The sequence below is a fragment of the Heptranchias perlo genome, chromosome 4, assembly GCF_035084215.1.
Source record: "Heptranchias perlo isolate sHepPer1 chromosome 4, sHepPer1.hap1, whole genome shotgun sequence".
Lineage (NCBI taxonomy): Eukaryota > Metazoa > Chordata > Chondrichthyes > Hexanchiformes > Hexanchidae > Heptranchias > Heptranchias perlo.
In genome coordinates, this window is record NC_090328.1 from 79,202,479 (window position 1) to 79,219,606 (window position 17,128).

At 41.2% G+C, this 17,128-nt stretch overlaps 1 protein-coding gene across 6 annotated transcripts in view; it reads right to left on the reverse strand.

Moving 5' to 3' along the window:
* LOC137321052 (dual specificity protein phosphatase CDC14C-like) overlaps nt 1–17,128 on the reverse strand; it is a 103,388-nt gene that overhangs the window by 22,265 nt on the left and 63,995 nt on the right. For 4 of the 6 annotated variants that reach the window (XM_067983209.1, XM_067983206.1, XM_067983205.1 and 1 more), the window contains one exon: nt 13,301–13,462. The exons of the other annotated variants lie outside the window; for them this stretch is intronic. In XM_067983209.1, the coding sequence (XP_067839310.1) occupies nt 13,301–13,462 (162 nt within the window). The remainder of the gene's footprint in view (nt 1–13,300; nt 13,463–17,128) is intronic. 6 annotated transcript variants of the gene reach the window in all.

Below are 17,128 nucleotides of genomic sequence, written 5' to 3' on the forward strand. Positions count from 1 at the left end.
TGATTGAAGAAACAATTACGGCTGTGAGGAGGGATGATATGCTGGAAGGATCATCAAATGAGGCCATATAGGTTGAGCTAAAGAACTAAAAAGGGGCAGTCACACTGCTGGGAGTGTACTATAGACCCCCAGTCAGAGGGAAATAGAAGAGCAAATATATAGGCAAATTTCTGAGAAGTGCAAAAACAATAGGGCAGTAATAGTGGGAGTTTCAACTACCATAATATTAACTGGGATACAATCAATGCAATGGGTATTGATGGCACAGAATTCTTAAATTGCATTCAGGAGAGCTTTTTTAGCCAGTACGTAACAAGCCTAACAAGGGGCAGTTCTGGATTCATTTTTAGGGAATGAAGTTGGGTAGGTGGAAGGAGAGCATTTTGCTGGTAGTGATCATAATTGCATTAGATTTAGCATAGTTATGGAAAAGGACAAAGATAGAGCAGGAGTAAAAGTTCTGAATTGGGGAAAGGCCAATTTTACTACGCTGAGAAGCGATGTAGCAAAAGTGGATTCAAAACAGCTACTTGAAGGTAAATCAGTATCAGAGAAGTGGGGGGCATTCAAAGGGGAGATTCAAGGGGTTCAGAGTAAACATGTTCCCACAAAGAAAACAGGTGGGACTGCTAAATCTAGAGCCCCCTGGATGTCAAAGAGCATACAGGGTAGGATAAGGCAAAAAGGGAAGCTTATGTCAGACACAGAGAGCTCAATATTGCAGAAAGCCTAGAGGAGTATAGAAAGTGCAGGGATGAAATTAAAAAGGAAATTAGGAAAACATAGAGAAGGCATGAAAAAATATTGGCAAGTAAAATTAAGGAAAACCCAAAAATGTTCTAATAAATAAATAAAATAGCAAGAGGGTAACTAAGGAAAGAATGGGGTCTATTAGAGACCAAAAAGGTAACGTGTGTGGAGGCGGAAGATGTGGGTATGGTTCTTAATGAATAAGAAAATGAATAATTTTAAAAAATCACAAAAGGGACGATGCAGAGATTGTAGTTAAGGAGGAGGAGTGTGAAATATTGGATGGGATAAACAGAGTGAGAGATGAAGTATTAAGGGGATTAGCATATTTGAAAGTAGATAAATCGCCAGGCCTGGGTGAAATGTATCCTAGGCTGTTAAGAGAAGGAAGTGAGGAAATAGCGGAGGCTCTGACCATCATTTGCCAATCCTTCCTGGCTACAGGCTTGGTGCCAGAGGATTGGAGGACTGCTAACATTGTACCGTTGTTTAAAAAGGGAGAAAGAGATAGATCGAGTAATTATAGGCCAGTCAGTCTAACCTCGGTGATGGGCAAATTACTGGAATCAACTCTGAGGGACAGCCTAAATCGTCATTTAGAAAGGCATGGGTTAATCAAGGACAATCAACATGGATTTGTTAAGGGAAGGTCATGTCTGACTAACTTGATTGAATTTTTTGAGCAAGTAACAAGGAGGGTCGATGAGGGTAACACATTTGATTTAGTGTACATGGATTTTAGCAAGGCTTTTGACAAGGTCCCACAAGGGAAAGTGGCTAGTTGGATCCAAAATTGGCTCAGTGGCATGAAGCAAAGGGTAATGGTTGACGGGTGTTTTTGTGACTGGAAGGATATTTCCAGTGGCATCCCCTTGCTTTTTGTGGTATATATTAATGATTTGGACTTGAATGTGGGGAGCTTGATCAAGAAGTTTGCAGATGATACAAAAATTGGCCATTGGGTTGATAGTGAGGAGGAAAGCTGTAGACTGCAGGAAGATATCAATGGACTGGTCAGGTGGGCAGAAAAGTGGCAAATGTTATTCAATCCAGAAGTGTGAGATAATGCATTTGGGGAGGGCAAACATGGCAAGGGAGTACACAATAAATAGGAGGATACTGAGAGGTGTAGAGGAACAAAGGGACCTTGGAGTGCATGTCCACAGATCCCTGAAGGTAGCAGGACAGGTAAGTCCTCTTCACTAACATCTGGGGACTTGTGCTAAATTGGGAGAGCCAACATCCCAGACTCTTCCATCACCATTACCATCACCATCCCTGGGTACATCCTGTCCCACCAGCAGGACAGATCCACCAGAGGTGGCGGTACAGTGATATACAGTCAGGAGCGAGTGGCCCTGGGAGTCCTCAACATTGACTCTGGACCCCATGAAATCTCATGGCATCAGGTCAAACATGGGCAAGGAAACCTCCTGCTGATTACCACCTACCACCCTCCCTCAGCTGATGAATAAGTTCTCCTCCATGTTGAGCAGCACTTGGAGGAAGCACTGAGGGTAGCAAGGACACAATGTACTCTGGGTGGGGGACTTCAATGTCCATCACCAAGACTGGCTCAGTAGCACCACTACTGACCGAGTCCTGAAAGACGTAGCTGTCAGGCTGGGCCTGAGGCAGGTGGTGAGCGAACCAATACGAGGGAAAAAACCTACTTGACCTCGTCCTCACCAATCTACCTGTCGCAGATGCATCTGTCGATGACAGTATTGGTAGGAGTGACCACCGCACAGTCCTTGTGGAGACGAAGTCCCGTCTTCACACTGAGGACACCATCCAATGTGTTGTGTGGCACTACCACCGTGCTAAATGGGATAGATTCAGAACAGATCTAGCAGCTCAGAACTGGACACCCATGAGGCGCTGTGGGCCATCAGCAGCAGCAGATTTGTATTCCAGCACAATCTGTAACCTCATGACCCAGCAAATTCCTCACTCCACCATTACCAACAAGCCAGGGAATCAACCCTGGTTCAATGAAGAGTGTAGGAGTGTAGAAGAGCATGCCAGGAGCAGCACCAGGCGTACCTAAAAATGAGGTGCCAACCTGGTGAAGCTACAACTCAGGACTACATACAAAGCAGGCCGCTTGATTGGCACCCCATCCACCACCCGAAACATTCACTCCCTCCAGCACCGGCGCACTGTGGCTGCAGTGTGTACAATCTACAGGATGCACTGCAGCAACTCGCCAAGGCTTCTTCGACAGCACCTCCCAAACCCGTGACCTCTACCACCTGGAAGGATAAGGGCAGCAGGCACATGGGAACACCATTGCCTGCACGTTCCCCTCCAAGTCACACACCATCCCGACTTGGAAATATATCGCCGTTTCTTCATCGTCGCTGGGTCAAAATCCTGGGACTCCCTTCCTAACAGCACTGTGGGAGAACCTTCACCACGTGGACTGCAGCAGTTCAAAAAGGTCGCTCACTACCACCTTTTCATGGGCAATTAGGGATGGGCAATAAATGCTGGCCTTGCCAGAGATGCCCACATCCCATGAACAAATAAAAAAAAGTGGTTAAAAAGGCATAAGGGATACTTTCCTCATTAGCCGAGGCATAGAATATAAGAGCAGGGAGGTTGTGCTAGAATTGTATAAAACATTGGTTAGGCCACAGCTTGAGTACTGTGTACAGTTCTAGTCACCAGATTAAAGTGATTGCACTAGAGAGGGTACAGAGGAGATTTACGAGGATGTTGTCAGGGCTGGAGAATTTTAGCTATGAGAAAAGATTGGATAGGCTGGGGTGGTTTTCTTTGGAACAAAGGAGTCTGAGGGGAGATTTAATTGAAGTATATAAAATTATGACGGGACTAGATAGAGTGGATAGAGAGGACCTATTTTCCTTAGCAGAGGGGTCAGTGACCAGGGGGCATAAATTTAAAGTAATTGGTAGAAGGATAAGAGGGGAGCTGAGGAAAATTATTTTCATCCAGAGGGTGGTGGGAGTCTGGAATTCACTGCCTGAAAGGGTGGTAGAGGCAGAAACCCTCAACTCATTTAAAACGTACTTGGATGAGCACTTGAAATGCCGTGACCTACAGGGCTACGGATGAAGTGCTGGAATGTGGGATTAAGCGGGATAGGTCTTTTTCGGCCTGCACGGTGGGCTGAATGGCCTTCTGTGCCGTAACTTTCTATGATTCTATGAGAATATGAGACAATAAGAGGTTAAGAGCAGGTTAAGGAAAGCTGAATGATCAGGATAAGCAAAGCTAATAGGGAGAAAAACAAAAAAACATAAAATACTTCACTATTCCTTTTGATAAGTAGATCAGTAAAAAGAGAACTGTTAAAAGCAGGGTGGGACTCCTGAGAGGAGATAATTGTGAATTTATAGATGATCAAAAATGGCAGAGGTATTTAATAAGTACTTTGCATTGGTGTTTACTAAAGAGAAGAATATAGAGAAAGTGAATCTTGAAGTGGTTGAGAGCAAGATGAGCAATATTATGATGGATAAAAGGAAAATTTTAGAAAGTGAGTTAGGTTAAAGGAAGACAAAGTGTCAAGGCCTAACTGGATGCATCCTAGAATCCTGAGGGAGGAAATTATAGAAATCCTAGAAGTTATATTTCAGGGATTAAATGGGGAGAGGACTCACTGTGAGCAATGTGGCAGGTGATCTTCATTAAATTTGGAAAGGCCAATTGGTCCTTTATGCATATGAATTAGGTTAACTACAAAAGAAGGTTTTGAGTCACTGGAAAAAATAAATGCTTAATTATTATACCTCAGCCTATCTGCTGCTATAACCCTCATCTATACTTTCGTTACCTCCAGACTCAACTATTCTAATGCTCTACTGGCCTGCCTCCCTCGAATTTAAAATTCTCATCCTGGTGTTCAAATCCCTACTCCTGTTCCTATGTTCCTTCCTATATTCCCTCCACGGCCTCGCCCCTCCCTATCTCTGTAATCTCTTCCAGCCTGACACCTTCAGAGAACTCTGTGTTCCTCCAATTCTGGCCTCGTGCATCCCCGATTTCCTTCACCTGGTCATTGGCAACCATGCCTTCAGCTGTCTAGACCCTAAGCTCTGGATTTCTCTCCCAAAACCGCTCCACTTCTCTCCCTCTCCTCCTTTACGACACTCCTTAAAACCTATCTGTTTGACCAAGCTTTTGGTTACCTGTTCTAATACCACATGTGGCTCAGCATCAAATTTTGTCTGATAACATTCCTGTGAAGCATTTTACTAGGTCAAAGGCGTTATATAAATGTAAGTAGTTGTTGTTAGCTGTACAATATTGGTCTAGGTTGGGTGAAACTCGAGAAAAGGTTAGTCATATTAAACATAATTATACTTTTAGATAAAAGTTGGTTCTTATGGTTATAGGTGGGAAACAAAATTGCAAGCTTGAGACATTGTAATATAGCAGAAAGATTACAGCCAACGCAACATGTGACCTGAAGGGCAAACATATAGGTGATGCATACAATAACATTACCAGGTTTCAATGCAACGATTTAACTGCTTTCTACACCATCTGGTAGCGCATAGCTGTATCTGCCATATATACAAACAGGGTAGATTCAAATTCAGATAAGAGAATTACTTTTCAGCTGATAAATATTTGGTTAACAGCTACATAACTGTTGTCATGGTTGTTGAGTACGCAGAAGCTTCCACAGAACTTGATTTTTTTTTAAAATACCAACTTTACTTGTGGGATTTACTAGGAAATCACAGACTGTTATATGTTATATACCATTTTATATCAACAACAACTTGCATTTATAAAGAGCCTTTAACGTAGTAAAACATCCCAAGGCACTTCACAGGAGCATTCTCAAACAAAATTTGACAAGAAGCTGCGTGCTTTTTATGCAGTTATCATCTAGATCAGAAATTACAATACTACAGGAAGCAGCAGCACAAGCAGTAATTTCATGTAATCATTGGGTTTTCTGGCCAGTTTTACAACATAATATCCAAATGACATAGTTTAAGACTCCCAGGTTATAATGACAATTTATTTTCACACTTCTGTTTTCAAGGCTATAGTTTCCTCAGAAATAACCCTCTCCTTCAAAAAAAATGGGCACAAGCAACCATTTGTTTTAAGTTGGAGGTACATATGCCTTACTTGGTAAGGTGCCACATTCCAATTACAAAAACCTAAAAAGAGAACAGTAATTTTGCAGACTAACAAGAAAACAAGCTTTATGAATCAGATCTTCCCATCGTTTGCTATCAAGCAGCAGATGCACGACAGGCATGCAGGCAGTGATTAATTTCAAAACCTATTTTTATTATCTGGCCTAGGCTTATATATTACATAAAAACCACTGCTGCATCAGCCAGTTAGTTACACTGACCACAAATGATCATTGCTGCAATTGAAACTCTATGTAACTACTATGCTCCAGTTTCATCATGCAACTAAAGAAATAGTAGCTAATGCAGAAAGTCCACATTTACAATGGAACAGCTAAGAAAACATGTGCAGTAACAGATGGAATTAAGTTAAAATACTGTAATGCCAGTTTGTAGAGTGCATGGAAAATACACATACATGACTTCAAAACCACAATACAGATATTTTTATTTTAGTGAAACCAGCACTAGAAATGGTTAGAAACACTGAAAACTTTAGTACTAATCAAACTATAAAACAACTTTAGAAGCATAACAAATCAAACAAAATACACCCCCACTGAGTTTAAGAAACAAGAGTAGTGATAATTATTAAGCATGCAATGGAAGAGATTTGGAAAGTGCAATGTATAGCCAGTGATTAGTCTTTCAAAAAGAAATGGAAGTGGCACACTTACAGTGCTACCTGCCTGGGTCCTGAAGTTTACTAGTTTCCTAACCCATCTAGACAGATTAGCAGGATGGGAGAAGGGTAGGCACAAACCATCCACCAGATGACAATGCTACACAGTGTAGATACCAGCATAGCTAGGAGCCATCTAGAAGGGGAAAAAAGATGAACAAAAAATGCAAATGGAAGAGCAGAAAATTTAAGCTAAAATGCTGTTGGCAAAGTAACTGCTGTAAAGCTATTATTTTTGGAGCAAAAATGTAAGCCAGGTGCCATGCAAAATGTGGATATTCATTTCTATAAGAGTATAGAACATTTGATCATCTGGAGAGATGTTACTTAGTCTTTGACAACATCAACCTCCACATACAAATTAGGAACTTCCATTTCATGGCCCAGGGAGGGAGGGTATGAACTTTGATAAGCCCAATGGCCTTTTCTCATCATTGACTTAAGTTCTTAAGAATCACCTAAGATCAATGGCATGTGTGATTCAGGTAACCTTCTCCCAATCTGCTGTGTAAGACTTCAGTCTGGGTTGCTCCCCTAGTTCTTAGGCTGCAGAAATTAGTCCCAAGATGAACATTTTGTACACTGGCCCAAATAGCAGTCACTACAAGAGCATTACAGAGGATTTACAGCATAGAAACAGGCCATTCGGCCATCAGGACTATGCTGGTATTTATGTTCCATGAGCCTCCGCCCACCCTACTTCATCTAACCCCATCAGCACAACCTTCTATCCTTTTCTCCTCATGTACTTATCTAGCTTCCCCTTAAATGTATCTATTTTATTCGCCTCAATTACACCATGTTTCACATTCTAGGTAAAGAAGTTTCTCCTAAATTCCTTATTGGATTTATTTGTGACTATCTTATATTTATGGCCCCTTGTTTTAGACTCCCGAAACAACAACTTGCATATATAGCACTGTTAACGTAGTAAAATGTCACAAGGGACTTCACAGGAGCGTTATCAGACAAAATTTGACACCGAGCCACATAAGGAGATATTAGGACAGGTGACCAAAAGCTTGGTTAAAGAGGTAGGTTTTAAGAAGCACCTTAAGAAGGAGAGGTAGAGGGGTTTAGGGAGAGAATTCTAGAGCTTAGGGCCTAGGCAGTTGAAGGCACACCCGCCACTGGAGGAGCAATGGAAATCGGGGATGTGCAAAAGGCCAGGACTGAAGGAGCGCAGAGACCTCGGTGGGTTATAGGGCTGGAGGAGGTTACAGAGATGGGGAGGGACGAGGCCATGGAGGGATTTGAAAACAAGGATGAGATTTGGAGGAGTGAGGCCTTGGTGAGATTTGTAAACAAGGATGAGAATTTTAAAATTGAGGCGTTGCTGGAACGGGAGCCAATGTAGGTCAGCCAGCACAGGGGTAATGGGTGAATGGGTCTTGGTGCGAGTTAGGATATGGGCAGCAGAGTTTTGGATGAGCTCAAGTTTACGGAAGGTGCAAGGTGGGAGGTCAGCCAAGAGAGCATTGGAATAGTTGAGACTGGAGGTAGCAAAGTCATGGATGAGGGCTTCAGATGCATTTGAGCTAAACTGGGGCAGAGATGGGTGAGGCTTCAATCGGAAACATTTTTTCTACATCTACCCTATCAAACCCCTTCATAATTTTAAAGATGACTATTAGGTCAACCCTCAGCTGTCTCTTTTCTAGAGAAAAGAGCCCCAGCTTGTTCAGTCTTTCCTGACAGTTATAACCTCTCCGTTCTGGTATCATCCTTGTAAATCTTTTTTTGCACCTTCTCCAGTGCCTCTATATCCCTTTTTGTAATATGGAGACCAGAACTATTCACAGTACTCGAAGTGTGGTTTAAATAAGATTCTATACAATTTTAAACATTACTACGTACATAACGAGTTCTGTGACTAACTTTCCCCGGTGGTTCTACCCTGCCAAGGAGCAACTTAAGGAGCTGTGCTTTACTACCTAATTTCTGATCTTTATTTGGTATTGAATTATCTGAAGTTTCATTTCCAAATGAAACAAATAACTGCCTGGATTGGCCAAATATTTAATTTGTTCCATTGAAAGGAAGTACTGCTGAGTAGATCTGTATACTATGTAAATGAAATGAGGGTGGATAAAACTTCACTGTCATGACATCCTATGACAAACTATAATTTTTGGCAAGAAAGACAAATTATACACAAGAACTTTCCTATCCAAATGTGAAACAAGGCAGCTGGTAAAGCGATGAATGAGTGGAAGAACCGGAGTTTACAAGAACCTATATGTTCAAAAGTTAATTTGCTCAAATTCAAATCCCAAGTAGTAATAACCTGAGGAATGAAATGCTTTACTTTACAGAAATTTTTCATGAATGAGGTAGGAACTGGGTGCTCTCCAACCAAGCTCAAAATAGCAGCAATATGGATTCTCATTAGCCTCAGAGAGCATGCGATAGGCCAGCATTTGTACATATAACCAAACTGTTGGCAGGTCACTTTCCAACAGCACAAGCGGCGATCCTAGCACCAATGGGAGTATTGCCTCCATTTATAAATATTCCTTGTAGATGCTTTCCTAAATGCCAATAACGTAAATCACAAATTTCTGGAACTTCTGCTCCTCTGAGCTAGTTTCCTCTTAAAGAGTCATCAGTTAGAGGAATGGGGGTTTGTGGCTAGAGAGAAAGTGAGAAAAAAAAGTGATACCAAATTGGATTGTGCATCCAAGTCATTAGATCCTCCCTGTAGAGGATCCAGATAGCCTAATCAATGCATGGTCTGAGATCTAAACCCTGCTCAGCCAATAATGGGCCACAAGAATCACCACTGTTTCACTTCTTTAAGACTTCTAAGTAATGTGTGCTACAAGGGGGGAAACACAGACACACAGAAAATTCCCCTGCCTGGAGATGATCACGCCATTGAGAGCTACTACCTGGTAATCTCAGATCCTACAACAAATCTGTCATCTCTTAGACCTAGTGGCCACTTTTGGAATGATCACTGGATAACCTATATTTTGAAAATCCAACGATTGCCTTCAAATAGATGGTCCTTCAGCAGAACACTGCCTTACCCGTGGACATCCATCATTTGATTTGGCATCCCTGCAAGGTAATGGATCTGTGAAATTCACCAGATGTCAAGGCCAGATTCCCACAACATTGAGGCAAAGTGCTGGCAGCAGAATCCCACCTGTAGATTCAGATCAGAATTCATACCTGCACAGGTGTGTTGCAAACCTGCTTCATCAAGAGAGTTCACAGCCAACCTCACAGTTTGAGGCTGTACTGGCATCATATAGGGGCCCTTTACTCCCAGGGTCCAACCTCCTCCAGGTGGTCTCTTAACTCTGCAAGGCTTTTGCTGATGGATGTATGCGTGACCCAGAAGACTGCAATGCTTTCTTCTTGCTGTACAAGCAGACATGAAATGCGGCTCAGCAGGGAAGTGTTTTTTTTTGCAAAACTCGAACCAGAGTTACTTCTGTGCCTGGAGGAATCATGCTTTAATATACTGTAGCCATATTGATTCTTACAACTCATCTGGTAGAAGGCGAACGATATTTGATCAGGTGTCATATTTCTCCATTTTCACAGATCTTTTTTGACAGTGACGACATGTCAGTCATTGGAAAAAAACACAGCACATTAAAAACTGAAGCCAAAACAGTCTCTTGCTGCCAGTATTAACCAAGCTAAGGCTCGGCAGGCCAAGACCATTCAAGATTCCGCCAGAGACTTTTTGTGAAGTGTTACCAGAGTCTTGCACAAAGTAACTTAACTACGAAAAAAAGCCAAAGTAGATTGTAGGAGGACTTTAGCCTTAACTGCACTTATTCAGATATATGCAAGAATAAAGGTCCAAGGAACAGCTCAGAATAAATACAGAAGGGAAACAGGTAACCTGATGCACATATGGTGCAAAGTCTTTAAAGGAGTAATCTTCCTCAAGCAATTTTTGCCCAATGAGATGAAAATTCCTATTTGTATGAGAGGCTCAACAGATTAATCTAAATTTCAAATCTTGCCTCCATAATTGCACTTCAGAAGTAATCATATGTGAAGCACTTTGGGATATTTGTGAGATGTGATAAAGCTACATAAATGCACGTTTTTAATTGATTTGAGTAGCTAATTATAACATACTTCATTTTCTCAAATTCAAACATTACTGAAACTTGAGAAAAACTGTTCAAACAAATGACTTTGTAAATCACATACAATATTTTAAAATTTAGGTACAAGATACATAATTGAAAATCAACACTAATTGAGAATGCTTCTCAAGAGTTCAAAAGGGTTGTAGTTAAAAAGTCAAAAAAAACATCGGCCTCCCAATTAGATTTGTAGACTGGAGTCCCAGGGCTAACAGGCTTTTCACTAGGTTATGAAGATGGTAAGAACTTTGCAGTGAAGAGAGTCCCTTTTCTCCTCCCTTTACAACAAAGTCACCTCGTGTGTTGTCTAGAGAAACAGTAACAAGTCAGAGAGAAGCCCAATACCCAGATACCCCTGTCCTGAAGAGCCAAAGGAGATTACATGGGGACCAAATTATTCATCTACAGAAAACTCTTTGGGGGGAGGGTAGAGTAGGAAGAAATTAGTTATAATTTTTTTTAAATATTGATTTTCATTTATCCAGGTTAGAAATTAGTCCACAGACTGAAAGAAAATAAAACAATGCCAGTATAGTTGTACAGCATGGTTTACCATGATACATATTGATATTTCAGCATTACCCATGCTTACTTTTTTGACTGCCTGATTGAAGTGTGCATTTTTCCTTTGCATTACAGGTTAAAATGCTGACATCTCCTACATCAAGGGGGTGTGGCAAAGGGACTTTCCAGGCTTCCACCCAATCTACCTCCTAATCGGCCCAACGGAATCTACATAGGTTCCATTATGTACCTTTAAAGGCCTCTAAATGCAGCAAGTAGTTCAGATGGGATGACTGCTCCTTTGGCACCTGCAGAGTCTAAATGGCATCTGTGGAGACGTTCTTGGACCTCCTGCACTGCATCGAAGTGACGTAACGCTGCTCCGACTTTCCAAGCATTCATTGGGACGGTGCTGCTGATGGATCTTTTGCCCATTTCAAGTATGTTAATGACTCCATCCTTGTAATTTGGGATACAGTCTACAGCAGGATCTATGGTGGCCAGGACTTCCACTCCACCGCACATCCGCTGGCAGAGCACGTCTCCTGGAATTTTGAGGCCATAATATTTTGTTGTTCATAGGTTGACATGTCTTTTTTTTTTGGAGTACTGTTTAAAATGTTTGCTTTACTTTCTAGAAGGGCTGTCTGTGTCTCCTATCGAGGTCATGTGCAGAAGCTATTTCAAGAGGGATGAGCCACCTCTAACAAGCTAAAGAAGGCTCCTTGTCTTGCTTCACAGGTGTAAGTTCCCATGTCTTTGAACTCTATATCTGAATGGCAGCTTTATTTAATTGTGAAAGCTACCTTTAATCTTCCCATATTTCAATTCTTGTTTCAAAGCAGAATGTGGGTATGTATAATTGTTGCCTTGCATCTAGCTCGTTAGTCAAGTTCAGCTTTATCAGGTAATTGGGCCCCAGTGGATAAGTGAAATATCCACTTTCATGTAAAACAACAAGGAACCAAGTCCAAATTAAGTGTTACCTTCACGATAGTTTATTATTTTGGAAAAGGGACTGCAAGTTCAATTAAAGTTTCAATCCAAAACTGCTGTGTTCTTTGGAGTAACTGCAACAATTTGCTGTGACTGCTTGCTTCTGTAAATCACTATCTGAATAAATCAGTTTGAAAATTTCTGTTACAAAAGTGTTTGGTGTGACTATATCAGTAGTCTTCTGCAGTGATATGCACATAGTGAAAACAATACTCTATAATCCAGAGACAAAGTGGTTCATGGTGTATAAATTAATCTGGGATGCGTGCCCTGAGCAAACAAAGTTTTTAATCTTCGTTGGGCACAGAAAAGGTATCTGAAGAAGCCAGAATCTTAACAGTTACCTCCAGGTGGAGGGAGTGGTTGGTGCATTGCTTAAATACACTGCCCCATCACCTCCAATACCGCTGTTTAAATCAAGCCACACCATAGGACGAAAAGTTCCCTTCAAAACAAATTCATAAGGATCCCAAATCAAATATTTTGGGACATTTCAACTCTCCTCCTATGAGGAGTGAGTCCACAGCACGAAGCTGTCCACATTTCAGTTCTAACTGGCACTTAATTGAATCTCACAAGGACACTGATAATAATTATATTGGTGCATAATCAGTATCATTGAAACTGGTATTACTAGCCTGGGAGTGAAAAAAAATTCAGTTCCTTAGCACTGACAAAATTGTTCCTTTGGGTTGGTTATACCTTCCACGCAGGACCAATAGAGCTGCAGGTAGAAATCTGGACTCCCAACCCAAATAGTGTGAAATTTTAACCACGTTCACTGTTGGACATTCCTGCCCTCACTGTGCTTTGCAGTTCTCGGTGAGGCTACTTAGACGGAGCTTATTATATGGCAGCATAGCTGTCTTTCTTGGATAGAAATAATTCAGCAAAGAAGCCAAAACTTCTGTTGGTTAACTATAGAACTTGTATTAGTTAAGGAGAAATGCTGTCCCACACACTGGACTGATTTAGAAAGAATGGTGCCAGAAAGCAGCAAAGGTTGGGGTGGGGGGGTGGGAAGAGAAAGCAGGGGAATATCATTATTACAATTTACATGATCATGATGACAACACACAAACAGGCAGAAAATTAAGTTCAAGCTGGGATGAAAATGGTCAAAACACCTGATTTCACTCCAAGCTTCATGACAGCAGCCACTGTTGGTCAACTCCTGAGCCTCACTGGCCACAGCACCGATCCTGGTTTTCAATGGTCTACTGGCTGCCTTAAAGAAAGCAACTTCACCATGGGTTAGAACCACTAAAGGGCATTTTGCAAAGCTGGAGCTTGGAAAAAGCAGAAAGAACTTGGAAGTCAAATGATGGCACCACAACAAAAAAATCTATTGCCAAAGTACGCCGAGCAGTTGGATACTTTTGAAATTAAAAAAAATTAAAACATACACGCACCCCATATACTATTTCATATACCTTAAAGAATAAGAACTTTTAGCAACAGGGAAAGGCCCTTAGGTCCAACACGCCCATCCTTTCTGATAAATCAACTCCACTTATTCCATCATATCCCTTAATCCTCTCTCTCTCTACAAATGCATATAATTGCCTCGTGAACCCATTTCAACTGTCCATTTCAGTGGTTGCCCCTGGTAACGTATGCCACAAATGTACTATCTTTTGAACAAAGAGATGCTGCTGGGTTCCTATCTTATTCCTAATTTTTAAATTTAAAGCTACTAGTACACACAAGATTCATGTCTGAGTATCCATATCATTAGCTTGTCAATTTCATCTATAGACCTTCAAGCAATTTAACATGATGCCCAAGTATTTTTGCAAATTAATTTTAAAGTGTTCTTTTTTTCTCCACCCCCTCCCCCCCACCCCACACCAAAAGTAATTTGGATTAGGTTACTGTAGTAAGTCATTCTATTTCTTACTTCTAAAATCATGTACATTTAAATTAAGCTTCAGTATGCTTAGAGATCTGGTTCATTCAAACAAGCTCAGGGTTCCAGGCAAAAAAAGTATTCATTGCCCACAAAGATCGGTAAGCCTTTAATAACTGACCTACAAGTTCTATAATAGTGTATAACAAACAACAAAAACATAAATCCCAAATTTGAAAATAGTGCATTTCTCTCCCACACATTTTCTCCCTTACTTTCTTGAAGGCGTTAGCTCATGCTGGAGTATGGTTAACACCAGCAGTCACTTTCCAGTAACTTGTTCAAGTGGTAGTCTTTGACTTGTAAGCCTAAGCAGCAAGCTTTAGAAGGTTATTCATCCACAAAGCCCATCATCCTAATCCTTTCCTCACTCAATATTTACACACATACATTTTCCATCAGAATCACTGGTTAGTGCTCAGGTGCAGAACCTTGGTTGATTTTCCTCCCTCTGGTCCAGGGAAATTGTAATGCTCCCTGCTACCGCAGTGGAGATCAACTAAATTAGTAAAGGCAGGGATTGAAACAGGGACCTTCCTGGTCTATATTGCTGAGTTCCACTCTAGGCACATTAATACATTTTACTAATAGACATTGGGGCAGTTCTTGTAAGTGATCTCTGAAATGACACCCAAAAAAGAAACCTTTATGACCAAATTATTTTAAATTAGTTCTGTGCACTTTTATAAGGTTAACTGAACACATGCTTTTACTTTAGCTGGAGATTGGTCACAAAGGCATTGCTAAATGTGTACCTATAACATCAGAGGATTTTCTTTTAGCAACTTCATGAGTTTTCCCCCCCAAAAATAAATAATGCCATGTTGGTAGAGTAAATTCATTATGGGATACTTTCATCATCAAGAGCACCATTTCAAATGCTGGTTCTGGAAGGATGAGAAAATGATCAGGTCAATAAAGTTGATTTAAGATCACTGCAAGATCATTTTCTCTTGTATCATTCCCCTAAATTGATCAATGGGTATATACATCATGAGGCACAATACTGAGTCATAGCGATCAAGATAATTCCAAGTTTGATTCATGGCTGTAGTGGATCTCAGTGAGTCTTGATTTTCAACACAATAAAAATGGAGGAAGGAAGAGCATGTAGGACAAGATGCTCGGAGCTTAGAAGAAACAATCAAAGTTCAGAGGAGCACTGACCACAGTAGTATTGATAAAATAGAAACAAGAAAGGTTGCAATGAGAAAAGAGAGAGATAGGCTGGAAATAAGGGAAGGATGCCATGAAATGGTGGCTTGCCAACTGGTGTGCAGTGTTAGCAACCTACATACAGGTTATAGATGTGCCGCTCAGTTTAAGCCCCTCAAATATAGCGAAGATTCACTAGATGACCAAAGTTAAGGCATTACAGTTATGAAGAGAGACTTGAGAAGCAAGGGGTTTTTTTTCCCCCCATTAGGGCTGAGGTGGTCAAGATTATAAGTAAAATGCCAATCAGTGGAAACAATCTGTTGCTGAGGCAGCAACAAGAGGACACAAATTTAAGATAAAAAGAATTAAAGAGAGGGTTAGAGAATTTTTTTTTCCAAACACAGTAGTTAGAATATGAACATATGCCACAAACTATTGCTGAAGCAGAGCCCATAAATTTCTTTTAAGGGGAATTAGATAGCTGCTTGAAAAAAAAAGATTGGACTGTATATGGTGAGTAAGCAGAAGGGTAGGATTATACTCGGCGACTAATAGAGGAAAAACACAGACACACTTGATGGGCTGCACAGCCTGCTTCTGTGCTATAACATCGTGATTTAGCTGTTTGCAGTGGGTTGTTATAACTAGCTTCAATGTCCTGCAAGGGGAGGGGACGGGACAGGAAAAAGAAAAAAGGGAATATAGAGCCAGGGCTCCTGCTCCAAATCACTATCTAGTAATGCCAGCTTGTGTGGGCTACAGGTAAGGATAGGATCATGTTCAGATGTAATGCCCATCGTTCATTAGTCTGTCAACATGTACTGTTTACGCTAACTTACGAACACAGTGATACTTAGAAAAGCATCAGATTGCTGTCAGCATCCATTCACCTGCACCCCAGCATAAGTTATTCCCTTCAGGAGGACGACATAGGGAAAGAGGAAGGGGAGAAGACACGGTACCATACTTTTAAAAAAAAGATTAAACACAGAATTCCTATGCCGGATACATTTCTAGCAATTCTGATAGAACATTAAAACTTCATGTTTCAGCAACATTATGTGCAGCAAACCTAACCAATGTAACACAAGACATTAAGCCATCTGCAGGAAAGTTTGCACTACTATTAACAGCAGTCACACATGCACCGAAGCATCAATTCATGCATCGTATTAATGCTAAAATGGAAATACCCATTTTCTACTTACATGCTATCAATCTAGGCTCATTTTGAAACCAGTCCCTGAGGTGGAAGGGCAGTGTGCTAACCTATGGCACTACCCAATCTCTGGGTTTATGGCTTTTGCACCAAAGATTAATTTTATTGTATCTTAAGCTGCATTCTTTTTTATTCCAACTGAGCACAAATTACATGATTGTCATAAGGTTTCTTCTAAATGAGGGGCAACATTCAGATCAGATTGCACAAAAGAGGCTGCAGCCAAAAATACAATAAAATGGATCCTCAATAACCACAAGCCGAGAGTCTGGGTGTTGCAGTAGGTTAGCACACGGTCCTCCCATCTCAGACTGGATTCATTGTCAGCCCAAAGTGATGGGATGAAAGTTTCCTCCTATGGTTGGTTTAAGGGCCACATGAAATGAATTTGGGCAAGTCTCAACCCAGTTCTCAACAAGTGTGATCCCAACACGAAACTGCTCAGCCAACTTGGCACTCATTTGAGAGGCCACACTAATGACTGGTGTGGGATACAGAGCTATCCATTGTGCAATAGGGATTGCTCTTGAGGTTGGCATTAAGGCACATTACTGGGCTCAGGAAAGGAAGCTTTGCTCTGCAGCTAGTTGTGCTATTCTTGACCCAGGCGTACATAATGCAGACACTGGCGACATGATTTCAACCCCTAGCCGGGAAGGGAGCCGGGGG